General features: G+C 33.9%; 1 protein-coding gene across 7 annotated transcripts in view; it reads right to left on the reverse strand.

The window, feature by feature from the left end:
* Nucleotides 1–1266: 1266 nt before the first annotated feature.
* LOC109047680 (beta-1,3-galactosyltransferase 1-like) overlaps nt 1267–24042 on the reverse strand; it is a 151887-nt gene continuing 129111 nt past the window's right edge. For 6 of the 7 annotated variants that reach the window (XM_042764293.1, XM_042764294.1, XM_042764295.1 and 3 more), the window contains exons 4-6: nt 7124–7154; nt 6725–6764; nt 1267–3408 (exon numbers count right to left, since the gene is read on the reverse strand). In XM_042764293.1, coding sequence (XP_042620227.1) covers nt 2218–3213 — 996 coding nt within the window. In that variant the 5' untranslated portion in view covers nt 3214–3408; nt 6725–6764; nt 7124–7154 and the 3' untranslated portion in view covers nt 1267–2217. Of the gene's footprint in view, nt 3409–6724; nt 6765–7123; nt 7155–23693; nt 23847–24042 lie in introns of those variants that run through there. The other variant, XM_042764300.1, reaches the window with a different exon arrangement.

Consider the following 24042-nt stretch of genomic DNA (forward strand, 5'->3'; position numbering starts at 1 on the left):
AATTTTATATATTTAATTATATATAGTTTTCCCCAATTTCTCTTTTCAGTTTCTTTTTCTTTTTTTCTTTTTTCATTTTTTCCTCCAATTTCTTCAATGCAGTCAAAACTATATTAAAAAAAGGCAAATTATTTACTTGCTGTCCATCGTGCTGTAGAAGGGGTTCAGAGGATGTCACTTCTTGGGTGACAAAGATTTTTATTTTATTTATTGTGACAGGGAAGCTCATGTAAAGAGAAGATGGGGATTTGGGATAAAAAATGTGGGACATCATTTTTTTAGTGGAGTTTGCTTGTTAAAAATTGCATATTTTTATATTATAGGATATATAATAAAATGAATGTGAGTTATGTCAGATGTTGTGCGATTTTAATTGTCGCATCAGACCTCAGAGCTGGGACTGGCCAAAAGCACTTTTTAAGGTAATGGGACACCAAAGTGTGCCACTATTTAAGTTAAGTGCCATTTTTTGACACTATATTCACTAAGGATGCTGATTGCTTTTAATTCCGCCCTGACAACAGCCTCCTGGAAGGCATCCCATAATAGACATCCATTCCTAATTGAAAATCGGTTGCTGTAAAGCACTGGCTCCATTATGACACACACAGCAATGCCAAAGACTGTCTTTATTTGTCAAGGGGTGCTGACAGAGTTTGGCAAGGCCAGCTTTGGCACGTCTCGAGCTGCCTGACCAGTCTGCCAAGTGGCACTACGGTGGGCATTTGGCAGGACAAGCAACTGGTGAAATCCTCCAAGGTTTGAGGAGGGGGGTCGAACATTTTACTGGATCTCCACAGCACATTTATGCCGTCAAACATGCTAAAGGTAAGTCATCAGATTCAAAAGTGACAGAAATTTAACAGAATGGTTTTCTAAACAGGCTCATCGAAAGTTAGAAAAGAATTTCCAAACAAGCAAACGTTTTACAAATCAGCATTACCCTAAATGCATGAGTTTTCAAAGCCAATTTTTTGTAAAACAAAAAATTATGTATTGTAATATTTTAAAATGTATTTTTTTTTTCCTGTGAATTTGTCAGCAGTCTTCAGTGTCACGATCCTTCAGAAATCATTCTAATATGTTCATTTGCTACATTGATCATTTTTTTCCCAGGCTGTTTTGATGAACAGGAAGTTCAAAATAACTGCATTTATTTGAAATATTTTGTAACATTATAAATGCCTTTGCTTTGATTAATTTAAAGTGGGCCAGCTGAATACAATTATTAATTTCTTTAAATCTTTGACTTGAGATGACTATGAGTAAATTATTATTTTTTTATTATCCCTTTAGAATCTTGAATATAAATGAGCAAAACATTTAAAAAAAAGAACACCACTTCAAAAAAAAAAAAAAAAAAAAGAACATATATTTTTATGTGAAAAATATACAGTATAATACAGTAGTACCTGTTGGGGAGAATATGTTCATTTTTGTTCTCAGTTAAATATCAGATCCCCTCAGTTACTCCAGACAATTGAAAAAGGAAAAAAATAAAACACGTGAATCACATTTTGGCCTCAATGAAATAAAAATCTAGAGGAAAAAAAATAAAAATCACTTTCAAGTTTTCTGCTTTTTTTTTTTTCCATGTTTTTAACCCTCGTTATATATTTCACATTTACACTGCGATCCTTAAGCAACGTTTCTACAGGTTTGACGATGTACAGTAGATACTCAATGACACTTGATACCAAGCGTTAATGACTTTAGATATACAGATTTACAGCATAGCTACAAACATGAACTGTTCCGAAGCAATGGTGTTCAACTTCTAGGAGTAAGAAAATATTTTGTATACTTATAAATAAGGAACTATATCTTTTTCAAGAAAAGACACTTTCTGAACGTGTAAAACAATGCAGGTGCTTTCACTTACAGTAAACAAAGCAATGGTACTTTCGTTTGTACAACCAGCATAATATGCAAAAAAATGAAACCATCAAGGACATTCTATTGTGGATCCGAACCAAAAGAAACTCCAGCATGTTGAACCAGAGAGACTGGCACAGTTATAATATTAACACGAATAGCACATTCCCCAACCGATTCTCAAACAATAGGCTCGGCGTTTTTCGAAATGCTTGAAATGCCCCAGAAGGATGTTAGTGTTTCTAAGAAAGAACTACAGTTTGTCCCAAGGCTCCACGTTGCATTGTGCATCATGGGGATTTTTAAAAAAGGACACAAATACACATCCTCAGGCAGCTCCCACTAACACTTGAGATGCTTCTTGCTGGTCATGTCGTTCCAGATACGATGCATCTCCTCAGGGGAGATCTGGTGTACGGTAATGACTCGACGGTACCTGCAAAGACTGTAGGCCATTTTCCAGTGATTGAAGCCACTGTTCTGATACGGGTGAATGCCCAGCTTCCTTAAACACACCCCGACGTAAACGTCCTCCAGATGCAAGAGCCTGGTGTGCAAGGACGTCTTGTAGATGAGCTCCGCAACGTCCGCCGAGAACACGTACCCAGTGCCGGAGCAAAACGGCGGGTACTTGCTCTCGGGGTAAAGGTCTCTGGGCATGTACCACTTGCTGCGCATGTCCCGAATGGGTCCACCATTGATGACGTATCCCGTGAAGTACCTCCGTCGAGGTTTGGTGGCCGGCTTCAAGAGTTTATACACCAAGTTGTCCATGTTCACGAAGATATCGCTGTCCGTTTTCATCACGTACTTGGCTTGGTTGCAGAAAGTGGCCACCCAGCGCATTCCCATCAGCGTTTTAAGAGTAAGATTGTGGTACGAGTCGATGAAGTCCTCGACTACGATGTCGTGAAAGATCTCGCTCTCTTGCTCCACCATCTGGTTGAGCACCGCGTCTGTACTGCGGCCCAGAAGAAACAGCGTAATGATGCGAAGGTCGCTGAAGGTGCTTTCGTCGCCCCATGTTTCCCTGATGGCTTGGCGGGCGTCAAACTCTTTGTGCGTGGTCGTGATGAGGATGACGAGGAAGGGCACGTTGGTTTCGCATTTCTTGGGCTCATTGATGATGAAATCGAAGGCGTGGGGATTCAGTGGACGTGTGCGGATGTTGCTGAAGGTAGTGGTAGCGTTGCTCTTGAGCGCTTTTGCCGTTTTATGTGCCGGGACGGACAGTTGGCTCACGTAGGATGACATGGAACGGGATATACTTAGGTACCACAGAGCGCTGGCCCAGCAAACGACCGTCAACACGTAGAAGCATGACACTTTTGAAGGCATTGTGATGCATTTACGTGCACTTGGAGCTGTAGATCTCGAACAGCCTCGCAGCCATTAGCGATGGTACCTCAGGCAGAAATGCAGAACCCCATGATGTCAGCTGTTAGAGCTGTCTTCTCTTCGTATGAAAGCGGTGGGATTTTGTAGCAGACCTTTGAATGCTCCCTGACACTCTTCTGCATGTTCCAATGAAATCTGAAAAACAAAACAGCAAAAGTGTGTTCAGAACAAAACCGGACAAGTGGGTTCCTCGACTGATGTCTAGGGACCAAGATGGACCATATGTAGTGAAAAATATATATTTACATATATGCAATTGACAGATGCTTTTATCTAAAGTGACACACTGTATTTCATTACACATTTTCTTTTTTTTTTTTTTTTTAATCAGTTTTGCTTTCACTGGGAACTGAGCCCATGACTTTGCTGTTGCAAGTGCCATGCTCTACTGTTTGAGCTACAATATAGTTTGACAACAAATAAAATATGCACAGAAATATCCTGATATTAACCCTTATTTTAAATTATGTTTATTAAAATTCACAAAACACAGTATCGACTGACAGGACTGTCAAGAAATTTACAATGGGGTACAACTTTTTAACTTGAACACACTGAAAAGCTTCTTGTGCCTGATGAAGACCTGACTGGTCGAAACATTGTCCTGCACCTGAAACAAATTTTGGATGTGTGCATATTTTTGCACTGATTTGATATTGGTGAAATGCAATAAATTAAAAAAAAATCAGAACCAATAAAAGATGATTGCATCCTGATCTACCATGAATTACTGATATTGCCACGTACTGGCTTTGGATTATGGTAGAAAATAAGTCCTGTGACAAACAAAAGTTTTTGATTCTTACACGTTCATCAAGATCATTTTCAAAAACAAACACTTTAATGAATTTAGAAGCCTGTATACAATTGTCAGAAGTAAAGAGCTAAAGGTAAAGAACTACACCATGGTTGCACAACTAAGATAACCAAGTTTCCCAACAACTCTTTTAATCTTTACTACAGGTGAATAGTATAAAACATTTTTAACTAACAGATATAACTACAGTATATGACTCTGCCCAGCTGATTATTCACAGTACATGACATTTTTCTGAAATGCTATATTTAAATATGCAAATTTGACACATTATCTAATCAAATATGCAGTACTTTGCATAACTCTGAGCACCGGATAAAATCAGGTTCAAAATTCTTGTTTCGTTTTGTTGCAATATTAGAGCTAAAAGTTTTTACAGAAGGGATTTAGGATTACTCTTTTATCACTCCATAAATTAGAGAATACTGTCAACAGTACGACCCCCCCACCCCCCCACCCCCACACACACAAAATATCCAATCACCATTTATTAGGAATAAACTGTCAGTGAATTACAGTATATAAGAACAAACTGCTGTTTTTTAGAATAAATAATGATATGAATACAACTGTAAGGTTTGGTGCATGTACAGTAAGTGCTACTGAAGTGATTTTAAAATCAACAAGTTGGAATATTTGAGATAGAAAGGTTTTCAAGAATGTCAATAAATTATGACTTCAGGAGACCTGAAATGTAATGCAAGAGACATGGACTATTTATACTTGACTCTTTAAGACCTTGACAGCAGTGAAGCTTCTGTCATTATTTACTCACCCTGAGGTCATTCCAAACCCAGATAAAGGTGAAATTAAAGAAATTAAAGATAGAATTTTCATTTTTGGGTGAATTATCCCTTTAAGAGGAGAAGAAAGGATTCAACCAAACGTGAGGAACACTGGATTCTTTAGTAAATACAGAACATCCCTCCTGCTGGAACGCAGCAGCAACCCCCCGCCTAACTAAATATTTAAATAGACAGTTAGCCAAATATTATGATTTTTATCTACTGACATTGCAGGAGATTGTTAAAGTTAGAAAGATTCAAAGAATATGAGGTGGAAAATGTGCATGTGTCATCTGTTGTGTTGCCTGTATGGAAATGAAAGCGCTGTGTGATTCCCGCACTGAAGTTTTCAGCCGTTTAGACTTTTGATAAGAGAGCTGTGTCGGCATATAGCTGCTTTCTGGCTGAATCTTCTTCTCAGTGGGGAAGAACACCAATCAGCACATTTATGGAAGTGAGGAAATATAACAGGGACGCTTTACAAAGAAATAATTTATTGTTATACAGTCCAAACAAAATTGAACTGGCTGAATTATTCGCTTCTTTATGCATAGCTAATTTGTTTTTTTTTGCCATCTACTGAAACTGTGACTGGGTAAGTAAATATTTTGATGTACAAGGCACATGCAAGTTAACTAAAAATAAATATAAAGTGATTCTTTTTTAAAGTTATATGAAATTTTGGAAATAAATAAATATAAAAAAGTATATGTGTGTGTGTGTGTGTGTATATATATATATATATATATATATATATATATATATATATATTAGAGATGCACCGATTGACCGGCCAGGGACTTGAATTAGCAGATACATACTGTGATACAAAAAAAATAATAATTATAATATATGATATAGGTAAGCAACAATACACGACCAAGATGTTTTCCCATACATCAACACAATTGCAATGTGACACTGATTTTATACAATAGTAGTTCAATAAACAAGAAGTTAAGTGACTTACATTTTAGACACAATATTGACTGTTTTTGCTCAGTTTTGCAAACAAAAATAGCTTAAATCAAAGCCAAAGCAATACTGTGTGTCTTAAGGAATGAATCCATGTTTTTGAATGATTTGAGTGAGTCAATGATTCAGTAACCCATTCATAAAGACTGAATTTTAACGAATCGGTTGAATGAATGACTAAATGACTCGCTCATTAAAACAATCATTTGCCGCCAACTACTGGTGGTTTGTTTTCATATGTGACCCTGGACCTTAAGTCTCTGGGTATATTTTAAGCAATAGTTAAAAAACCTTGTATGGGTCAAAATTATCGATTTTTCTTTTATGTCAAAAATCATTAGGGGTTCCATGAAGATATTTATAAAATTTATTACAATAAATATATCAAAACTTAATTTTTTATTAGTAATATTCACTGCTAAGAACTTAATTTGGACCACTTTAAAGGAGATTTTCTCATTATTTTGTTTTTCTTGCACCCTCAGATTCCAGATTTTCAAATAGTTGTATCTCAGCCAAATATTGTCCTATCCTAACAAATCACATCAATGGAAAGCTTATTTATTATTTAAGTTTCAATCTAAATTTAAAAAAAATTTACCCTTATGACTGATTTTGTGGTCCAGGGTCACATATTTAAAAGATTAATTTAATTTTTCCAAACATTTCTTATTTGTATGTTCAAAAAATTCTTTAAAAGATTAATCTTATAAAATTATTTATGCATTTGCAATTTTGCGGTATAAATTAATTTATGGCACACCAGCTTCATCAAACAGTCTGTGTAAATCAGTATTGGCAGGTCTTACAAAAAATTCGGAATCAGCCAAGAAAATTGCAACCAGTGATGTAAGATCAACATGCTTTCACTCACCTTTTATCATTATACTATATATAGCTGGAAGATGCCTCATCTAGGAAAAAAAAAACAAACAAACAAAAAAAAATTGTTTATTAAACATGTCACTTTAAAAACCGAATGTATATTTTCAATTATTAACATTTGATAAAAAATAATATTTTTTTTTTACCATTTTAAAACTGTAAAACTCTTTTTAAAATACATTGATAGAAAAAATATATTATATAAAATTATATTTTAATGTTAAATAATAATTATTATATTAATTATATAAATATAATATATAAAATATATTTATTATATCAAAACATTTTATTAATTTATTTTATTTTGTATTATATATAATAATTATAATAATATATAATTATTAGGATTAATGAATACATTATACATTAACATGATTTTACTAACCACAACAGTAAATAGCTGGAGGAAGCATCATCTAGAAGGGGAAAAACAAAACAAAAAAATGAAAACAATTGTATTAAACATGGCATTTTAAAAACAATTATGAAGTACAAAATATGAAGAAGAAAAAAAACACCCAAGCACAAAAAACATTGTTTATGTCAAAAGCAACAACTGTGTGACAACTAGCCCCCGTTCCCTTAAAACAGATTAGATCAACTGCCCAAAGGCCTGGTTTCTCTGATTTTAGTCAATCCTGATCTGCTGTCTCCCGTTTTGTTACATTGGACACGTCTCAAAACAATCCGTCTTTCTCAGTCAATCAGTGCAGTAATGCTTTGTTTTAGTTAACACGCCTAAACTCCGCTCTGAAGCTCAATGATGAGAAAGCATCACGACAGCTCATGAAGGAGACTGAATAGAGAAGTTACTGTACATACGGCAGTCACTCTGCTTTAAACAGAGCTGGCAGTGATGAACATGTTCAGCAGGAGCTGGGAACTCAGAATCTGATCTTTGAACACACAAAATGTGACCAAGTATTGATTTTTGGAAATGCTACATGTCCAAAGGGGATCTAAATTCATATTTAAAACAGTGATTTTTGCAAAAATTCATCATGATTTCTATTAATGGCATTTGCTAAGCAAACATCATTACTCCTACTTAGAGATTTGAACAAACCCCTAACATAAAGTATTCATCTTTACCATGTCATTTTACAGTGGTGTTACAGTGTAACATAATTTTGTACTTCAGACATGAATTTGTACTTCAGACATGAATGATTGCTCAGATCTGTGCTAGTGCTTTCTAAGCTGCTGGATTTTCACGTCAGACAGAGAAAATCCCACAGACTGACACTGAAGGAGCTACCCAGCGAACAGGGAACATTCTCACAACTTCCACTAATGTTTTAATAGTTATATAAAATGTTAGGACAAAACATACTCAAAGTAATGTTTATGGGACATTCTTATAACATTAATATCTGATACATGTCCTTTAATGTTGAGAGAACATTCCTAGAACAACACTCTTTGAACATTCTCGTGCCATTATTTTTAACAATATATTATGTCGAGAGAACATTCTGAGATCAACATTCTTTAAATTTTCTCAATGTTGAGAGAAAACATTAAAAATGAAACCAGTATTAACAAACATATTTTGTGAAAACGTTTTAGTAACCTTTAAATAACATTCTGATTATGTTAGAAAACTGGATACGTTAACATTGTTAGAATATTAAAAATACATTTTATATTTTGGGTGAAAGTAAAGTTAATAAAATGCTGTAAGAAACATTTTAGTGACATTTAAATAACATTTGAATTATGATAAGAAAACTGGACATTTTAACATTATTAGAATATTAGAAATATATTTTAGGTTTTAGTATACTTTAAATAATGTTCTAATTATATTTAGAAACTGGACAATGTTAGGATATTGAAAACAAACATTATATTTTGGGTAAAATAAAGTTAGTAGGAGTTACATTTTAGCAGCCTTTAAATAACATTCTAATTACGATAAGATGACTGAACATTTTAACATTCTTGGAATATTTAAAATCAGTGTTTAAATAATGTTATATTTTGGGTGAAAACAATGGTTTTAGTGTTTAATTAATGTAATTTAAATAATGTAATAATCATGAAAAGAAAACTGGACATTTGAACATTTTTGTAATTTAAAAACAATGTTCCCACAATGTTTTTATAACCTAAATTTGTCACCTGAGTATGTCAGCCATTTCTAGAGACCAAAATATCAGACTACACAGCAAAACACTAAAAACATTCAGGACACCTAGCAACCACATAGCAACACCCTGGCAACCACCCACTGTAGGGTTTGCATGTGAAAGAACTACTCACATTTCCTTCATTAAATGTAAAAATGTAGTTAATAATCATTTTTACATTATATAGTTCTCAACAGATCATTAGTTAATATACATTCCGAGAGTTGCCACGAAACTTTGATATATTTTAATGCATAATCTTATTTGAATGTACTTGAGTTAATGATCTGTTAAGTATTATTATATTGTTTGTTAATTACTTCTTAATAAAAAGGCAGATCTTTCCCATGATTCATCCCATAAATCATAAATGAATCCAAATAATTGTTTGTGTGACACACACGCATTAAAATAAATACATAAAAATAAAATATAAATAAATATATATTGGTAATGCATGCTTTTATTGTGAACATGTTTTATTGTGTGTGTATATATATATATATATATATATATATATATATATTATATATATATATATATATATATATATATATATATACACACACACACACACACACACGTTCATATGAATGTGTACATATATTTGCACATTTGCATAAAAATAGGGTCAATTTTCATGTCTTCAAATAACCATATAAAAATAATAATAATAAAAAAATTAAAACAAAACAAAACTGAAAAGCCACAGCGCTGTCTTTGTGGCTTCATGCTGACATGAATGCTGCCATTAAACTCCACAGTAGTTTGGCAGAATTGGTGACCATCTGCCGTGCAGAAATGAAAGAAGCGTTGGCTCACCGCTAAACTCACATTGAGTCCAGACCAGGTGGAAGTAAAAGTCAATCTATAAAATGACTTTAAAAACACTCTGAAATCTCTCCCTTCCTCAAAGGTACGACATGAAAACCATTGTATATGAAGAACAGGTGAGCGGATGGCATTACTTTACACACACACACAATCTATATTGGAAGTGTAGTGATAAAACTAGTGTTATCGTGTGTTCATATCCACATTCTCGTGCAGCAAACTCCAACAAATTAACCTGAATGAAAGTTTCGGGTTTGTCACAAGATAGCATCATTCTCCAGGCAGCCTATAAGATGAGCTGCTGGCACCAAACACACACACACACAGTGAAGTGAAATGCATGAGATAATTTCACAATCACAGCATATTTATCAGAAAAACTGGGAGAAAATTCTGTCCGTAAAAGCAGATAAAGACCTCAAAAGGCCAAATGCCCCTGTTAAAACAAGAAATGGCCACAGATCTCTTCTCTGTTCAGATAAGCATGTGGATTCATTTTATTACTTGGTTTTAGCCCAAGACACATTCAAAGCTCTCTCTTGCATGCATTTTATGCTATTGATTTGCTGTGAGGGTTTTAAAGCGCCTTTGATTGACTTAAGAAATTGTGGCAGGTTTAAAATTGCTGTAAATAAATCTAGTACATACAGGCTTTAAGATGAATGTCAACACTGATTCACAATTCACCCAATTTACTTACTTTATACACATTCCTCTTCTTATTCTGCAATTCATCAGTCAATGTCATTGTAAAGGGAAAAAAAGTTTGTAGTAATTTGCTTTGCATGTGCCATGACCTCTTGTTTTCAGTGGTTTTTGAAAACATTAGCATCCCAATCCTTTAAATAAGAATTATTTTAACAAAAACCCACACTACATTTTGTCTCACTAAATGTCGTGTTTGATGCAGAACGCATCACACTATAGAGAGAAATAAATTAAAGGTTTATCATCAAACATTTATCTAGGATTTTTTTCCTAGCAAATTTTCACATAGAATGTGTCTAACATAAGTAACTGATAAATATTTTTTTAATATGCCCATATAGTGTGTATATACAGTATATTAATGCTGCAATGCATACAAGACAATCTTTTTTGCTTATTGTGTTCATGTCTGATGAGAAATAAAATCCCAGTCAGTCTTCAAGGTAATTTTTTTTTTTTTTTTTTTTTTTTTTTTTTGTGACAGGTGCAGATTCACCAGACACAGAGACTGACTCATCCTGAGCGACACCTGTGCTGCTTGCAACAACTACAAAATCCTATTCTTAGGGACAAAATACTGTATTAAAAAAAAAAAAGCAGTTTTATGGCCAGTCATTTTTCTCAATTCACCCACCACTGGCAGGAATAAACAGCAGATTGGCTTTTAATCATAATGGCATTTTCAATCTCGCTTGCATTGATTTAAGCCGGCTTCATATCCCTGTGACTAACACCTTCTCTAAGAATTTTCATCAATAGTTTTGCATAATTACTAGCCTATTGCAAATATAATATCAAGTGCCAATATGCTGTGCTCCTCTTGTAAATGAGGCTGTTTTCTGCTAATTTTTTTCTTTAGGAGCTTAACAGAAACACTCACATTGGTTTTTGCTGCAACAGAATGAAAACGTGAGGTATACGCACAACTTTTGTGTCATAAGCTGATGGATTTGTATATGAATTGATTTATTCAGGGATCCAATCTAAAGCTGAATCAACTGAGAAAATTAAAAATGCACACTCTGTTCCAAAACCTAGTGAGCTACCTTGCAGTTTACAGTCTACATAGGCAGCATTCAGAGCATTATGGATAATCATAAGTGAATGATTTGGAACGTTCTGCATCTGTGCATCAAACAAACAGTCAGGGGCACCTTAAGATATCCAGAGCATATACACCATTACGGTAGGTCTCCCCTCCCAAATTTTTTTTTTTTTTTTTTGGCTTACAGTTTACAGGTATGATTTAAACAACAAATTACACAAAATATTCATTATTCATCATCAGTAGATTGAAACAAAAGTTGGCATAAATGTGAGCTATTTGGTGATTGCTAACTGCGTTTTTATTTTGAAACATGCCATGCTTCTGTTTGATTAATTCAATCATAGTCGTTTAAAGTATAATGATTACATTTAAGCAATAAGGTTACTGTTTTTCCATCCCCGGATTTAAAATTGAGACTTTGAAGCAGCACCTCTGATGGAACACAGTGACTGAACCTAAAACTTTCAACTGACACAGATTTTATCCACACATTTGTAAATTAATGAAGTCGCACTGTATGACATTACAGAAAGTTGTCCGGTCCAGTTCCTTTCACACAGCAGTGTTGTGTTATTAGTTAAGCTGCACTTTATAGAGCCTGGCCCGTGTCCGACAGCATATCAGAATTACTGTCCCAAGCTTATACTACTGTTTCAGCTATTAAAATAGATACGTTTTGCATTTAATGGCAAAGTGACTATATTTCATTTCATTTAATTTTTTTATTTAGTTAATTTAAAAAAACGTTTGGAGCAATTTTGGTTCGTAAAATATAAGTTTGTACAGAGAGTTCAAGCTAAAGCACGCTTTGCAGGACAAGGAGGCGCCAGCGCTATCACTTGGATTTTTTTCAGTGGATACACCACGATATTTTTGCTCAAAAAGGTAAGAGTAATATGTCATTCGTAACTGTAAAGGATCTACGTGTATTTGTGTGCATTCACAATATCAACAAAACATTTTAATAAAATAAAGGAAACAAACATAATGCGCTTTCTGCCGTCTGGTCTTGAACATGAGCGCTACACAAAAATGAACCGAAACTCAGCGATTACATGCCTCAAATAGACATGACAAATATAGAAAGCTTTAAATTACTACTTAATGAAATAAAACAAAACAAAATCTTTCATTACAGTCATAATCCGTAAAGATGCACTTCTCTCTAAAAATGCATCTAATGAGGAGATGGCGAGTCGGGATTGGCAACTTCATCCTTGCGACACCAACTCAGACAACTTTGCTTACAGAATGCTGTTGTCACTGCTGCGAACTCCCATATATACAAATAATTATTTGAAAAACAGTTTCCCAGCAGCCAGTGGGCCCCTCCCAAGTGTAGGCCCCTGGGCTTCAGCCCCTTAAAGCCCATGCGTTAATGCACCTGTGCAAATAGTGCATCTCACACAAAGTGCAAAACATTCAATTTACAGTTGATTACAGTAGAATTTGGAGTTGGTATGTTGCTGAGCTAACAGTGTAATACTCTAATCAATGTTATTTTAGTATCTCTGAGATACTATTACAGTTTTTGTTAATATTTTCATTTTAATTTTAGCTTAATTTTTTGTTGTCATTTTTATTAGGTTTTGTTTTAGTGATTTTATATGTTTTTGTATTTCTTAATGTCCAAATAGTGTTAATTATTTAATTTAATTTGTTTTAGTACTTCAACTTATATTTATATTAACATATTTTATTTTAATTTCAGTTATTGTGTTTATGTCAAGTAATTTTTTTATGGTTTAGGATTACACTTTACAGTACGCTCTCATTACTTTATATTAGCTAATGCATTAAATAACAACAAGCAATGCATTACAGTATATATTATAACATTATTAAAAAAAAAAAAAAAAATACAGCATTGTTAATTAATGCTGGGGTCCATCAAGCTTAGGTCCATTAAATAATATTAAACAGATACAACTTTTGATTTTAATAATGTATTAGTAAATTTCAAAATTAAAATTAACTGAGATTTATATATGCTTTATATGCACTCATGCTCATGTTTGCATTGACCTCCATCAAGAGGGTAGGGGACCTGCAAGCATTTTGGTTGTCAATTTGTGCCTAGAGTTTGAACGCATGACTCCCAGGCAATCCTGAGGCCCCGGCCTGGCTATGTGCACAAGGTTCCTACTACTTCCTTCAGGGATCAGGTGGTGAATCTGCAAGTGCTGCCCTCACTAGGGCAGACCCAGCCCTAGTTTTGCTCTGTACCGTCCGAGCACTGAGATGCTATGTAGACTGGACACAAAGTTTTAGGACCTCAGACCAGCTCTTTGTCTGTTACGGAGGCCGGCAGAAGGGAAAGGCTGTCTGAATCCTTGAGAACCGGTAGAAAGCTGGGTTCCATGTGAGAGACCTAAGTGGATCCCATATGTGTAAACTCCACAGTATAGCCTCAGAGCCTGTGTTTCCCCGGCAGACTTCTGCCATTTCCAATAGGTTTACAATCACCTCCAATTTTCCATATGCACCTAAACGGATGTTCATGTGTATTTGCTTCCGAGACCTCCTTCAGGAAGAATGAAGCTTCCGCAGCATCCCTGTTCCAAGTGGAACGGGTACGTTTTCCTATTGTTATCCAGTCTCACTGAGTTGGTAGTGCTTCGACAATGGTGAATGGAACTTCTTGTTGCGAGCCCTGGCCTACACAAAAAAAGAGGCACAGGTGGCTCGCACAGGGCACTGGAAGGGGCAGCATTCATGGCACTTTGTAGGAATCCCAATTCGTCGTTCATTTGACATGACGTCAAGAGTGACCGACTGAAAGGGAACATCTTGGTTACGTATGATAACCCCTGTTCCCTGAAGGAGGGAACGGAGACGTCATGTCCCGTCGCCACATCTGCTGTACCACTGTTGAGCGGCCGGGTCACCGGCTCGGCTCCTTAGTGATAACCTGGTATGCATTGCACCTGCTGTCTTTTTATGCTCAACTGTGATCAGCTGCAGCTGGATGCAATAACTGCATGCCAATGTGCATTGGCTCGTTTAGTTTACACTCAAAGTAGATTGGTCTATCGCAGCGACATCCCAATTCATCGGTCATTTAACGTGACGTCTCCATTCCCTCCTTCAGGGAACAAGGGGTTACCATACGTAACTGAGACGTTTAAGTTAAATGATAATAACCCTGGCTCTAATAAACAAAAAGCATAGCATACTGTATGAATTATACTTCACAATGCATTAAGGGACTGCCTTCTCTATGAAGGATACATGTGAATTTATCCAAAACAAGGTATTTTATGATAAAGGCACCCTTTGTGTATCCAATAATGCCTTAAAGGCTTCCTATGTAGACACTACTAGGCAGCTGACTAGGTTTTGTAACAAAGCACGGGTCTAAAGAGCCTTTGTTACTGAATCCTCTTTAGCACTACAGCCAAATGTAACAATGATGAGCATCGATGGAAAAATAAAGAAAAAAACTGCTATATGTAATGCAAATTGATTCAACAGGTGCACTCATTTGTGTGATTGACAAGCGATCTCCATGGCAACAGAACAGTGGGATGACAGCCAGAGTCTCACAGAATCCCACACAGTACTTAGAGTCTGTCACTCACGCACACAAGTATCGACACATCTGCCAAACACACGGCCATCCAAATGTTCACTAAATGATAGTAAAATGATTCTCTCCAGCATCCGCTATGCAGATGACTAACTGTCTGTTTACACGAGCACCAGCATTGTGATTATTGCCAAAAAGAGTGAGGAAATACTCAGATGAAAATGTTAAATGTCATGGGCAAACCATCAATTCCTTTGCATGGTTATTTTGTCATTTTGAAACCCAAATTACAACATAAAATGTTAAATTTAAATGCAACAGGCTTATATGTTGTATTTTCCAGTTTTGAATGCAAAGTGTTATTCAGTTCTATGGTGCCCAACCTTCCTTACTTTGTCCAAAAGCTCCTAAAAATACCACCATTGGCAGGAATAAACAGCAGACTGGCTCTCAATCATAATTGCATTTTTAATTTCTCTTGCATTGATTTAAGCCAGCTTCACATCTCTGTGACTCTAATATTTTTCATGAATAGTTTTGCATAATTACAAGCATACTGGAATATATCAAGTGTCAATATGCCAATAAAAAATGCCTTCCTACTATTAATGACATGCAGTCTTTAAAAGTCTATTTTTTCAACTTTTATAAGTGACCTTAAAAACTAGACGAGGTCTAAATAGTATATTCACTACATTTAGAAAATTAACCCTTAAGCTTTTGCTTTTCCCAGTCAAAAATGATGGGCCCTTTAAAATTTCACAGCCTTTTAAAAATTGCTTAAAGAAATCTCTTAAACGCTATATTATGCACCTCACTTCTTCAGTCAAAAAGCATTATTTGTGGACAGTGCTTGGTAGATTATTTACAAATTGTAATTCGTTACTGATTACAAATTAAATGACAAAAATTGTAGTTAGAAACATAACTTGGAGTACTCATTAGGTAATGTAGTCTGACTACTTTTTGATTACTTTTAACTTAACTCATTTATCACATAGACTTGAATGTGAATATTGTGAACCATTTTGATTAAAAACAGCATAAGAAAATATATTTCATTCTTTGTTATCAATATCATGAAATGGATTAAACATTACATGTACAAATATTAACAAACATGAAAACATGACATCACATGGCCAAAGTCTTCCAAGTTTGAAATATTTCTGTCCAGAATTATATTAATTATTAATAATATTAAGAATTAGCAAAAGTCTCTAGACATTTCACAGCAATGCATTAGCAATGTTTAGCAACTTGCATAATTGTTAGTCTGATGTATATAAGTTGTAGGTTCATTTAGAAAGAAATGTTTAAAAGCAAAATAAAATAAAAATAAAATAACAGGTGTGAATCAATAAATTGTGAATAATTTACTGTCATTATGTGAATAATATGTAATCCTGTAATCCATAAAACATATGCATTTTAAAACATAATGTAATCTAATTACAAGTACACTGTAACCTATTTTTGTCATTTGAACAGTCTTTTACTGTAATGTGTACAATGAGATACTGTATGTGTATACAGTATATTACTGTAAACAGCAAAGGATTATAGGAAAATATGGTCACTACTGTAATCCTTCTGTACTGTAAATCCATTTACAGTATGAACTTGCCCTAGAAAAACTGACCAATGGCAAGGAAGATTTCTTTCTTTTTTTACAGTTTGGTGGAAGTGAAGGTTAAAGGAAAAAAGAAATTATGTACCAGAAACTCAAGAAAAAGGTTAGTATATAATTTTTTGTTTTATGCAAAACAGAGATATTTTAGATGTTTTCGCTTGTTAATAGCAAACATTAATCATTGTGACGTGTTCATGTCGGGAGTGTTTTTTTTTTTGACTGTCGGCCAGAATGCCATCACAATGGCGATAACATCAACTGGGGAGTAAGTAAATGTCACCTATATTAGCCAAAATAAACTTTAGTTAAACTGAGAAACAATGTTTGTACATTCCGCTGCTTCTTTAAAGCAAGTTAGCTAATCTGACGATCCATACTTTACCTTAACAGCAAACTAATGCGAAATACTGAAGTAAAGTGTTTAAACACCTGTTTAGGTGAAGTTTTTAAACTGCATTTTAAAGTACTTCTTTTGTTTTTTATCTTCAAGTTTGTGGATCATGTCATCTGCAGCATCAGAGGTGTATTTTCTTGAGCCTTTTCTTGCGAATGCAGTTGTAACAGTGATAACACCAACTGACAAGTTTTTTTGAGTTATCCATTCCCTGGGAACCAAACCCAGCAATAAAGCTTTTTGCTCTACTGTTTGATCTACAGGACTGCATAAGGAATAGTTTAATGATTTGTGATGGATTATAAACTAATTATGGACATTCCTTGTAGGTGCATTCAGATGTATATAGCATAATCTCAAAATGCATAAAGCAGCAGATTTGACAGTCGGGGCAAATTATGTAAACACTGGTTTTAATTTTTTTTTCATTCTGAAAATCAACCTTGGTGGCACCAAATGCCATTCAAAGTCACAGATCTGATGGAATTCTGGAAAGAGGGTGCAAAGTAAAAGCATCAGCCTGAGGCCCCGTTTACACTAGTGCGTTTTCGTTTTAAAACCCAAAACTTTTGCTACGGTTACACCTCTCCTTTACACTACTCCGCCGTTTTCACCCTCGAAAATGGAGACTTTTGAAAACACTGCAGACCCCATTTTAGTTTGAAAACTCCAGGGTTGCGTTTCAGTGTAAACGGACCAAAACAGAGACTTTTGAAAACAATGGCGTGGCTGCCCACATTCGCTCTGTGTATCCTTGATGACCGTGTAAACAATAACATCATGCGCATTGTTGTACCCTTAGATGTTTAGGTAGATTCCCCATTCGATCGCTCCAAGCACATAGACGACATGCGTTTTAGGTTGTGTAGTGTAAATGGAGATTGTTTCTAAAACACAGCGGAAATGCCAGTATAGACGAGGATCGTTTTCATTCTAAAACGCCGTTTTAAAACAAAAATGCACTAGTGTAAATGGGGCCTGAATCCCCGCCTTGTGTTTCTCATCAGAGAGCTTGGCAAAATTACTGAAATTTAACACAAACTAATTTTTGCTGTATTTTATTGGGCCATGCTATACAGTACGTAGATACAGAGTCCCCAGGGGACAGTGGTGATGCCTGTTTTCAGCTAGTGCATGCTAGAAGTCAAGATTCGTAATTTGTGTTTTTAAAAAGAAAATGTAAAACAATTAAAAGAATATTATCAGGACAAATGCATATAAGTTATTGTGATTTTTATGGGGTTGGGGTGGTTAAAAAAAAAAAATGGTTTACAGTGCTGTATCACAACTGGATTGTTTTATACAAGTAAAAAATGGAAATGAACTGTACAGTGCTAATACTGTAAAAGTAAAAAATAAAAAATAAGAAGCTGCATGCCAGTAAATTACTCTAAATTTTTAATTTTTTTTTCTGGAATCTGAATATATAATCCAGATTAGATGTAATCAGTTATGATCCAGCAGTGTTTGTGGATAATTTTGGCAATGTTCACTTAAAAACTGAGGTGCATAAACTCAAAACAATAAGGGCTACGAGCAATCAGTTAAATAAGAAATATTAAAACATCTGTACTAACTGAAAGAAAAGACGTTGATAAAAAAAAAAAGATTAAATCCAATATTTGGTAATAATATAGAAAAATGTGAGCTTTACAAGCAATTTTGTTGGCCAATCATTTTTGACAAAACACCACAAGTTTAACAAGGTGGGGGGAAAAACCCCTAAAAAGTATTACATACATACATACACCAAATTTTTGGGAGGAAGTTGCTATACCCTGTGTTAGCAAAAAGTTTTAGTCCAATGTGATAACCCAAACTTCCTTTTTTGGGAGAAAAGAAAAACCTCTGAGTCAAAATGACTAATGGGGGTTAATCTGTTTTGATGGCTGTTAATTGTTTTCATTGTTTTACGTTGCTTAGAAAAGCATGTCTAATCGGTTGAGAAATAAATGACAAGAAACAGGCACAATTAGTCAAAATTATACTTGTAATTATGTTTTGTCAAAAAACTTGTGTTGAACTAATGAAATTCCTCTGAATTACAGTTCAGTTCCTCTTTGTGTCATTGCATGAGTTATATGCATGCTACCAGCAAAATACTGGAATAAAAAGTTGCAATACAAGCCGTCAGGTAAATATCTCGTAGTATGTTAATAAAAGATCAGCATCTGCTAGCAACATCCCATATTTTTACCATGTTAAAAAAACATAAGTCAAAGCACATTTCAGCAGAACAAGCAGCCATCCAGGAAGACATAGCCGTACCTGAAATCTAATGAGATCCGCTGGAGCTAATGCACTGAAACACTGCTAAATTCCCGAGGAGATGTAGAAAAACAATGCTTCCTCCAGTTTTTACAGGCAGGACCCAAGCTAGGCCCCGAACTCATTCAAATTTGACTTGCATTGCCGAAAGCAGTCACCCCCTTCCCATTTGGCATGCATTTCAAATCATCCAGCAAAGCCATGTATATTCATGAAAGGGAAATACAAGTCATATCTTGAACCTCGGGGAGACATTACAAACCAGTGAAATAATCACACAAAACAACCAGAAGATTCAACGTATATGGTGATTTATGGTTCTGCAGAGGCCAAATCCTTAGTAGAGGAACAATGTGAAGACACCTATTTATCAAAGCGGTGGCATCCATTTCTTCTAGCCGCTAGGTTTAGCTTTCTGCATTCTACTCCGTAAAGAGAGCAATTATACTGTCCTCTATACATCAGAGAGGAAGGGCTGTGATTTATAGTCTTGCACTGATCTGAAAGCAGGGCGCTCAAACGCCTAACCAATAAAGACATTTCTACTTTAACACCTGACATTTTCAATTTACAAAACTGCATTTCTATGCAAACAATCAAAATGGCACGAGTGCAGTACGAGTCTCATAAAACAGGCCATTAAAGCTTTAATCTGCCAGATTGCATCTGGTTAGATGTAAATAATGGCTTTTGGACTTTACAAAGGACATATTTTTGTATTAAAAATGGATCACAGTAGAATGAAATAACACTTGTAAAAAAACAAAAACGAATATGCTTGTGTTATATTTTATTTTTTCGTATAATGACAAAAAACTAAATTTTTATTAACATTTTTATTAACTGAAATAAAACTGAAATCAAATATAAATTTTAGATAAAAATTGTATTTACCATGGCAACTAAAATAAATGTTTAAATTGAAGTACTTATTTAAAACTTTACATTTTTACAGGCAGTATACAAGCTAGGCCTCAACAAAATCTTCTATTTTCATTTCAATTTTAAAGTTTTAGTAACTTTTTCCTTTTTACTAGTGTTTTTTTTAATTCCTATATTGATTTTATTAATTTATACAATTATAATTGTAGTTATTTTAGGACCTTTCAGTACCAAGTTAAATGAAACTAAAATGATAAATTTTCCCATGGCAACTAGCTAAAAATAAAATAAGCTTCAGATTTTTTTCTTTCATTTAATTTCAAGTTCTTTTATGGTTTTAATTTTAGTTTTAGTAAACTGAAATAGCCCTGACAAAAATCACATAAAAAAAATCTCAAACTTAAACTAAACTTAAAATGAAAATGGAAAATATATATAAAAAAAATCTAATTCAAAATATTAATTTATTTAATTTCAAATCCATCTCAAATCCATTGCTAATACTGACTGAGTTGCTGTTTTCCCTCCAAAATGATGTCACTTCTCGGAGGATGTCATGAACTAATAAACTCGCTTATTAGTTAAATTAAAAAAGGAAAAAAAGAGTGACAGTATAGAAAGTAATATTGAAAACAGGGAAAACCTATAAACTGAACATCAACTAAATAAACATCTCAAGAAAATATGTTTTGTTTGAAAAAAAGAGAAAGTGAAAAATTAAGGAACACCTGGAATATTTCTTCATAAACTGCCAGTTTTTCATGTTAGAAGTATAGATATATTACATGTATATATATTACAAAAAAATAACAATTCATGTTCAAATTCAGCCCTATGTTCACAGCTAAATATCTAATCTGTAAAGATATGTAACCTGTATTTTATGTGGACATAAAAATGTACTGCATTAAAGGAAAGGCTTGCCAAGGACATCCATCTAGTGCATATTTACACAAAGCCACAATTAGAAATTAGTGCAGACAGAAAGCAAGAACGCATCCCATGTGAACAGCCCCTCAGGATCTCATGTCTGCAGATGCACAGAAAAACACTTATTAAGAAAAGTATACAGCGAGAGATTATTAAATAATGCATAAAACCAGAACGGAGTGTCAGACAAGCACAAACACATACATGCGTGCTGTGTTTTCCCATTTGGCTCAGATCATCATCTTCTTTCCATTTGAAAGGCTCAGTTTATCCCGGCTGCCATTAAATGATGCATGAAGGTCTCGGTCCAAAGCATGCCTTCTCCTCTCTTGAGGATGTCCCTTTCCCACCAGATTTCTAATTAAAGCTGGCCTTGATAAGACCTCTCTGTATGACGCCGGATTTTGTGTTTTCAAACGATAACACATAATTGAATGCTTACTGGTAGACAACTCCGACAAACACTTATTGCTGGAATCGCACGGATGCAAACTGAAGATGAAGGCAAAAGGCTGACATGGCACAGTGTGGCGCCCGGGCTTCAGGCGGTCTTAATGTACTTCTCTCCGAAAAAAAAAAACACAAGTTTAGAGCACATCACAAAGCTCAGAGCTGTTTTCACTGTCAAAACCGTGATTAATTGTGAAAAGAAGAAACAAGGAAAGAAACTGGGTTCCTTAAAGCATTACGTCTGGAATGTTAGTGCCATGTAAGAAGTTCTTAATCTCCACGTCACGTTTCCAAAAAGTATCATTATCTCAGTATCGGACCACTCATAAGTCAATTACGTGCAACTTTAATGCATCTTTCCACTTGCTTTCAGTTCATGAGAGGACACGGAATAAATGATTATAATGCATTTTGATTATTGTACACTATAATCGAGAATAAAAAGTGTTCTCATTGAGTTCTCATTTAATTTTCAACAAGAAATGAATAATTGACCAGTATACTGTATAAAAAAATTCTGAGTGTTCTTAAGTCTTGATGACGAGCCAGTGTTATTTTAATATTATTTAAATAATATTACAGTTTATTAAAGTTTTTAATTAGCTTTTATTTGAATACTTTCAGATTTACTTTTATTTAAATTTAAGTTACATTTTTAGTAATTGTATGTGCTTTTGCCATTTTTTTTTAAATATTACTATTTATTTCAATTCATTTTATTTTATTTCAGTTTTGCCTTACAATAATAAAATATAAATAAATTAAAAAATACAAATATTTTTATTATAATTTTTTTAAAAACATTATACTATTTTATTTACTTTTATTTCAGTTTTAGCTGTTTTTTTGTTTTTAATGTGTTTTATTTCCAGTTAGTAATTTTGGTGTTTCAACTTAAACTGAGGTAAACCAGTGTTATTTCAGGATTATTTACATTATGTAATTGTGTTTTTAAGTGTACTTTCAGTTTAATCTTAGTTAAATGTTTAGTTAAATGTTTAGTAATTCTGTTATGTGCTTGTCATTTTATTATTTCTATTATTATTTAATTTACTTTTATTGTGGTTTTAGTATCATTTCAGTTTTAGTTTTTATTTATTTTATTTCTAGGCAGTAATTAAAGTGTTCCAACTTACTCAGATAAATTAATTAAAATAGTTAAAACTATTTTTTATTGCATGTCTCGATGGTAGTATTGTTTTACTATTATTTAAATTATATTTAATTAATATTTTAAAATTAAATTAGTTTTATTTATATTTTGAATAAGCTTTTATTTTTATACTTTGTTTTATTTTCATTTTAGTTTTAGTTATATTTTTTAGTATTTTTGTAATGTGCTTTTATCATTTGTATTAATTTTTAAATATTACTATTTAATTGACTTATTTCTATTTTAGTTTTAGATCTTATTTTATTTCCAGTTAGTAATTTTAGTTCTTCAACTTAAATTGAATGAAATTTAGAGATGTTTTTCCATCTAATACATATATTTTACATCAGCTTTATTTCAATTAACAAAATGTTTTATTAGTTTTAGATTTAGCTAACGATAATTACTCTGTGGTAAGTCTGCAATAATTGTTTATATTCATTCATTACTGAAAATCAGCTTGTCAATTTGATTTGGCTGGAAATTTCAGGCTTTTGTCCATTTCAATGTCTTAAAATGATTCACATCGAGTGAGCTCGTGGTTTCACATTCATTTAAACATTTCTGAAACCATGTTTGACCAAACGTACATTTACATTTATTCATTTATGCAGTAGGAACTAAATGTTTTAACGTTTAACAGAACAGATAACATGCATTTCCCATCTGCCAGTATTTTCGTGTTGGAGAGAAACTATTGAAGATATTGGCAAATGTTTTGGCCTTCTTTGGGCTTGACAGCTCCAATAACAGTGCACTTCAGCTCGGTTTAACAGGCGACCCACGTACTGCTTTGGGAAACAGGTGCTGGATCCATCTCAACATAATGTACTTGATCTTAAGATCTCCAGAGTGTGTTTTGTAATGTTATCAGGAAACCCGGGCCAAAGACTAAAAAACTGAAAGAAGTGTGTAGGAGTGAAGCCTGTCACCAGCCCTTCCCATGGCAGTCATTAAGGGTAATGGGCGGCATTATTTCTCAGGCAGAACCGACCTGTCTGAAGCAGCAGCAGACCGCAGTTCATCTCAAAATCATAAAAGTCACTCTCCATGTGCTGTATAATTTCTGACGACATGAGTCTTTTTTGCTCGTGAAGTGCAGGATCTGTCAAGCGGAACAGAGAAATTACAAATTGTCAAGTCAATAAATAAGTGAGAGAACCGACAACTGAAATCAAAACCGAGATTTTATTTTATTAATATACTCTTCTGCTCACTAAGTCTGCATTTATTTGATCAAAAAAAGGTGAAATATTACAATTTAAAATAACTGTTTTCTATTTGAATATATTGTAAAATGTAATTTACTCCTGTGATGTAAAGCTGAATTTTCAGTATCATTA

Source organism: Cyprinus carpio, chromosome A9 (assembly GCF_018340385.1).
Source record: "Cyprinus carpio isolate SPL01 chromosome A9, ASM1834038v1, whole genome shotgun sequence".
Classification (NCBI taxonomy): Eukaryota; Metazoa; Chordata; class Actinopteri; order Cypriniformes; family Cyprinidae; genus Cyprinus; species Cyprinus carpio.